Source organism: Tupaia chinensis, unplaced genomic scaffold, assembly GCF_000334495.1.
Source record: "Tupaia chinensis unplaced genomic scaffold, TupChi_1.0 Scaffold145659_1, whole genome shotgun sequence".
In the NCBI taxonomy this organism is placed as follows: domain Eukaryota; kingdom Metazoa; phylum Chordata; class Mammalia; order Scandentia; family Tupaiidae; genus Tupaia; species Tupaia belangeri.
This window is the reverse complement of record NW_006205516.1, coordinates 551,561-557,972: the sequence shown is the minus strand read 5'-3', so window position 1 is coordinate 557,972 and position 6,412 is coordinate 551,561. Positions and strand designations below refer to the sequence as shown.

Genomic DNA, 6,412 nt, shown 5'->3' with positions numbered 1-6,412 from the left:
TTTGAGTCCCAGACCCAGTGGCTTGAAACCCATGCCAGGTGCATGTGTGTGTGTGCCCAAAATCCTGAGAGGAGAATGGAGAAGGGATTGTAGCATGGCCATCCCCCTTAGGGGTGACTTCTCACTTTCTGTCTGTCTCTCTCTGGCAAGTGCATGCACTCAATAGCAAAAAATCTCTAGGAAAAAGAAAAAAGAATCCAGAGTGGAAGAGAGCCAACTGTGCTAGAAACGAAGGGAAGAGAGGATGGCCACTGGAGCAAGAGGCAGCACAGAAGTCCAGTGAGACAGGGCTGCACTAGGTGGAGAGACTGTTCAGCAGTGGTGCAGATGGAAGTCAGACTGCAGGGGGCTGGGTCAAGCAACAAGGCCCATAGGGAGGAAACAGCAGTAGCTACAAGGGGACTTGTGTCAAAGGAGGTTTCTGTTGAAGGTATTTATTCAAATTTACATGCTGAGAAGAGAGAGAAAGAGAAGGAGAGGTCCAAGCTGCAGGAAAGAGGAAAAAAATGATAGAGCAAAGTCCAAGGGGACTTGGCGGGGGACTGTACCTAAGCAGGAAAGGGGGGTTAAGGAGGGGCTGAAGGTGCCAGCTGGGTTTGCTGAGAAGGCTTTGAGGAGATCAGCACCTAGGAGGTTTAATAGGGAGTGTTCTCGTGGAAGGGAAGGAATGGAAGCAGGCCTGGAGGAAGGAGAGACTGGGCTGCAGTGCAGATCCAACACAAGCCAGGCAGCCCTGCAGGAGTTAGAACAAGGGGGCTGGCCCTTTGTACCCCTGCATTAGTCATTCATCGGGAGCAGGCTGCTCTGGGAAGGTGGCATGCCCTTGACCAAAGCAGCTCTCTTTTTTTTTAAAAAAAAAAAAAAAAAAAGAATTATTTTGGGACCAGCAAGTGGTGTGGTGGTTAAAGGCACTGGATTCCCACATGGTCAACCATGGTTCAAGTCTCTGACCTGGTGTCTTGCTTTCTCACTTCCCCCCCCCTCTCTCTCTGTCTCTCTCTGATCAAACTGGAAAATAATAATGATAATAATAATAAAGTTAAATAAAATAATTCTTTTTTATTTAAATTTATTAATTTATTTATCTATTTATTTATTTATTTTTAATTTTGACCAGAGAGAGAGAGAGAGAAAGAAAGAAAGTGAGAAAGCAAGCTGCCAGGTCCAGGACTCAAACCATGGTCGGCCATGTAGGAATCCAGGGCCCTTAACCACCACACCACCTGCTGGCCCCCAAAGCAGCTCTCTTCAGTTGAGGCAGTCCCCAAAGGGGTCAGACAGATGAGGGTTCTCTGCTCTAAGCATTGAGTCCCTCAATCCTGAAAGAGGCTCAGAGACACATTACAATGTCCGCTTCCGAAAGGAAGGGGGCGCTATTGCATCTGTGTTGAATCCAAGGACCAGTTGGTGTGAGGCTGTGGTTCATTGTTGGCCTGAATTTTCCTCTGTGAAAATGGAAACAAGTCTTTGGGATAAAAACTGAGATAGCTGTGGTTTAGATGCTGGATGAGGGGAGAAGAGGTGCTTCAGGACCCTGAAGAGAAGCTAGCCAGGGATGTACAATAAGATTGCCAAATGATGTTGAGGTCTTAGTAAAAACTCGAGAACAAATTATTTTAGCAGGTCCAGTGTTGGGAATGTGAGACTCCCTCATCCTTGGTCACTTGGATCTGTCCTCACTCCTTTGAATTTATTATAGTTTGTACCAGGAAACGTCTATATTATTTAGACTGTTTTATGACATTGTGTTCCTGAATTCCCAAACTTTTTACCTAAACTATTTCCTGATGGCTTAACTTCAAGAACTACAGTATATAACTATTATTTTTTCTAATGACAATAGGTGCTGTTAATTTCAACAATCTTGCTAATGGCAAGCAAAACTGCATAGATATTCAAATATTATAAACTGATTAGAAAACTGTTCCAGGCTTGACAATGAAGAAGATAAACATTTGTCTGCAAGCAGATGAATAAAAATTACAGGAGTCAGGATTAAAGCTCATTAGTAGGCAAATATAAAATGCAGAAAATTACAGAGGAAAACTAATTATGAAGCTACAAAGGAAAAGAAAACAAAACACTGCTGTAGAATGAAATACAGAACTGGTGGTTCCACAGGTACTAGAGTGACAATAGACAAGCACACTGCCCGATTAAACGGGCTTTAAAATAAATATAGGAAATATATGGATGATCATTCGAAAACAATCCCTGGCTGTTCTGAAAGAAAGGGCCTCCACATGAGGGGGTGCACTTATGATGAGAATTCACTGAGCTTAAAGCATGGGCAAGGCAACCAACTGTGCCTTGCTCATAAGACCAGCTTGTCATTCATGAGTAACCATGAGCAAGTAGCACCGTTTTCACAACTGGCAGTAGCAATATGGTTCTTAGGGAGGAGGTGGGGATGAAATGTCCAATTGAAGAACGACCTCAACATTTGTCATGGGGCCTCGTCCTGCTTCTCGGCCCAGATTTGCTGCTGAGCATACCTTTCAACAAAGGTTTGCTGCGCATGCTACTAGCGACTCTAATTGTAGAAAATTTAGAACATAGAGGATGGAAGACCTATAGGGGGACAATTTAGGAGGCGTTACCTCACTAAAGCTGAAAATCACCGTAGATATAAGGGGAGTCAGTCATGTTTCTGGTCCAACTTTAGCGGAGAGATAGGTATTTTAGTTCATCTTGTTGTTAATAACAGAAAATATCTGAAATGGGTGACTTAAGAAACTAGAGGTTTATTCAGCTCACAGTTTGGAGATCCATGATCCAGGGGCCACATCTAGTGGGTTCTCCCGTTGGTGGGGTCCTGAGTCCATGCAGGGAGGGTGTGACACTGTGAGAGAACAGAACCTTGTGTCCCTGTGTGTTCAGTCTCTGTGTTCATCCTCTCTCCTTATAAACTCACCAAGAGACAATCACAAGGGCCCCACCTTCATCACTTCCAAAGTGACTAGGTATTTTATTGGTATCGTCAACACAATAAAGGTATTATTTCCCCTTAATACTTTCACAAATTTCAATACATGAACTGGGGAGGGGGAGCGCACAAACTATAGCAATGGGGATACCCACAGTTTCTAGGGTGGATTGCTTCTAGCAATATAATCTTTTTATTTTTTTTTTTTGAGAGATTTTTGCTATAGGCCATGTGCACTCATGGAGAGACAGAAAGTGAGAAATCATTCCCCCAGTTGAGCTACAAACTACATAGCCAGAGAGAGAGAGAGAGAGACAGAGACAGAGACAGTGAGAGGGAAAGTAAGCAGCCCTCCGGCCATGCCACAATCCCTTCTCTTCCATTCTCCTCCCAGGTTCTTGGGCACACAGGCACACACGCTGAAAAAACAACCAAAAACAATTCTAAAAAACAGTGAAGTTAGAAGAATCACACCAACTGATTTCAAGACTTACAGGAATAAAAGCATAAACAGACATAAGAATGTAAGGTTCTTTGTTGAAAGTTGTATATATGGTAATATCCTTGATTTGATTGTCATACACGATCTGCGTGCTTTGAAAAACCGTATTGTGGGGCCAGCAGGTATTGTGATGGTTAAGGTACTCCCACATGGCTGACCACGGTTCAAGTCTCAGACCTGGTAGCTAGCTTTCTCACTTTCCCTCACACTATAAAATTAAGTAAATAATTCTTTTAAAAAACATTTTGTACATCATAAAGATGTACAGCAATTAAATGTAAGAAATTATAAAATAAAATTTTAAAAAAAGACTTACTATGAAGCTATAATAATCAAATCAAGACAGTGTAGTATTGGTGAGAAGATAGACAATAGACAGCATAGAAAGCCCAACAATATAGTGAACTGATGTTTGGCAAAGGTAAAATGGCAAAACGGCAAATAAATGGAGCAAAGAAAGTCTTCTCAACAAATGGTGCTGAAACAACTACAGCCTTCTGAGAAAGGTAACCACACATTTGCTACAGGGAGACCTCTATGCTAGTATCTTCGTATTATACTTTACTTGGTTTCTCAAGATTAAATTACGATCTGTTCTCAATAACATATTTTTTAAGTTCTACAGGAAAAGCAGTTCAGCATAGTAATTAAGAGTTCAGATTCTATAGTCAGATTTTTGGCTTTATCACTTACTGGCTATGGGATCTCAGCACACACTATCTGAGCCCCAGAATCCTTCCCTGTAAAATGAGAATGCTAAGAGTTAAACCTCTCTCATAGTATTATCATATTGTTTAGAGGAAGAGAATACCTGTAGGACGAGCTGATGGGGTGGTAGTTAAATCTGTCGTGGCTGACTGCATGGTTCAAGACCCAGACCTGGCAACTTGAAAACATGCTGGGTGGATGTGCATGTGTACCCAAATCCCAAGAGAAGGGTGAGGAAGGGCCTACAGGGTAGCCATCCCCCTCGAGGGGGTACTTTCTCACTTTCTCTTTCTCTCTCTGTCTCTCCACAGCAAGCACATATGCCCTATAGCAAACTAAAAACAAAAACAAAAACAAAAAGATAATACCTATAAAGGGCTTTCCATGGCAACTGACATAATAAGTACTCAATAAAAAGTAGCTAGGATTTTTATTGCTATTACTACTACTATTTTTCATTATTACTATTAATAATCACCTCACTCTCAAAACAAAAACCAGTTTAGAGGAAGTGAGCATATGAGGGTAGCAACAATAGGAGGTTGTGATCAAAGAACAGAATATTGACTTTCAGAGGTGGAGTAGATGATAACTAGGCTGCGGTCATGGGAGTGTAGCTACCGTGGAGTAAAGGTAAAGGGCAGTGTCTGGAGTGGAGGTTAAGGAATTGAGAAGAGGTTACAGTCAGTCATCTACGTGATGGTTCTTTCTCAGAATGAGGACAGGAAACGAGGTAGAGAGGGAGACTCAGTTGCAAAGATACCACTGGATGCAAGAAAATATCGGGGAAGATGGTGACATACCCCTACCCCAGGCCTCCCCAGAACTGATCCCCCCCGCCGCTTTTCCCACTTCCTGGTATTGCACCAGAACCCCCATCCATTTTTCCCATTCCTACTACCCCCCACTCCAACTTACTGTTCCTTGTAAATGAGGAAATCAGAATAAAAAGCAAACTGTCCTACCATTTCCCAACAGCACCTCAAAAATACACCTTGGGCACATCCGAAGTGCAACCTATGGTAGATAATACAAGGAGGTTAACACACTTCCTGGTCCAATGCTTTGTAATACAAGGGAACAGGTAAAACATGGATATCAGTATCAATGGAGCAACTGACTGAATATCATGTAGCTTTCAACACTCCTCTATAAATAGCAAATGTAAAATAAAAGATACTCAGCAGATAATTCCGTATATCTCAGTATCATTTCTTACTCTGTAATTCTCCCTCCCATGAACCCACACAGGGAAGCACTACTCTCAGCTACCTAACTCGATGGTAGTTCCCTCAGATTACTTATTGAAACCCTTATTTTCATTCAGATCAGTGCTATCCTGCCTTCACGGCAAAGTGGCTTCTCCTTCTTTGTATATAAAGTCTGATATGGGATGGCTCACCTTTAGCTTTAACGTTTGAAGCTAAAGAAGCTTTATGAAGAGTCTGGCTTTTAATGCCTGTTCTCTGACAAAAGACAGATTCAAACCACAGCCAAGTCTAAGAGCCATTCTAAGAACAAAGAGAGAGTCACTTAAAAGGATTTGACTTGCTAGAACTCCAAATATAATTCATACTGCTTTTCTCTATGACATGCCATAATTTTTTTTTTTAAAAATCTTTAGACTTTTTACTAACTTTGAAGAAGGAATAAAAACAGTCACTTTAGAAGCTGGAGACACTTAAGCACTGATCTATTATAGTTTTTACACAACTGAAGAAGTTTACATCAAATGTATTAAAAAAAAACAGTACAGAAAACCTATAGAAAAGATTAAGCTTCTCAGTCTTTGGGCTAAGATCAAGTGCAGAAAGATCTAGAAAAAGCTATCTCTTAGAAAGCAGGTCAAATGGACTCAAAGACTTTATTGAATGTAGGAAAATCAACTGGAAGCAACAGAAAGCCTTCTGCTGGGGCTTAAGTAGGAACCAATCCGTATAATCAAGGAGTTATTTTTCTTTATGATCTAAATGCTTGCCTCCAGTCTGGGCTCAGAGAAAGATCCTGCTCATTTGAACTGGTTGTCGATTAAAGTCCCCTTCATTTTCGCTTTCTTAGCTTCCAGTTCAGCCTGGGGGGAAAAAAAGTACATGTCATAATACAACATTTCCCTTTCCTTTCTCTTTCTCTCTCTCTGTTTTTTCCTTTTCTTTTCATTCAATCACTGTGTATCATTACAGCATACCAAATGAATTTTCTTTTCTTTCTTTCTTTTTTTTGAAGAGGTTTTTTTTTTTTTTTTTTTTTTTTTTTTTTTTTTTTCTTATGGGTTGGTC

The 6,412-nt window shown here is 41.0% G+C and overlaps 1 protein-coding gene across 1 annotated transcript in view; it reads right to left on the bottom strand.

The window, feature by feature from the left end:
- Window positions 1–5,981: 5,981 nt before the first annotated feature.
- STEEP1 (STING1 ER exit protein 1) overlaps window positions 5,982–6,412 on the bottom strand; it is a 28,055-nt gene continuing 27,624 nt past the window's right edge. The window contains exon 7 of the mRNA XM_006168261.2: window positions 5,982–6,207. Within this exon, the coding sequence (XP_006168323.1) occupies window positions 6,145–6,207 (63 nt within the window). The 3' untranslated portion in view covers window positions 5,982–6,144. The remainder of the gene's footprint in view (window positions 6,208–6,412) is intronic.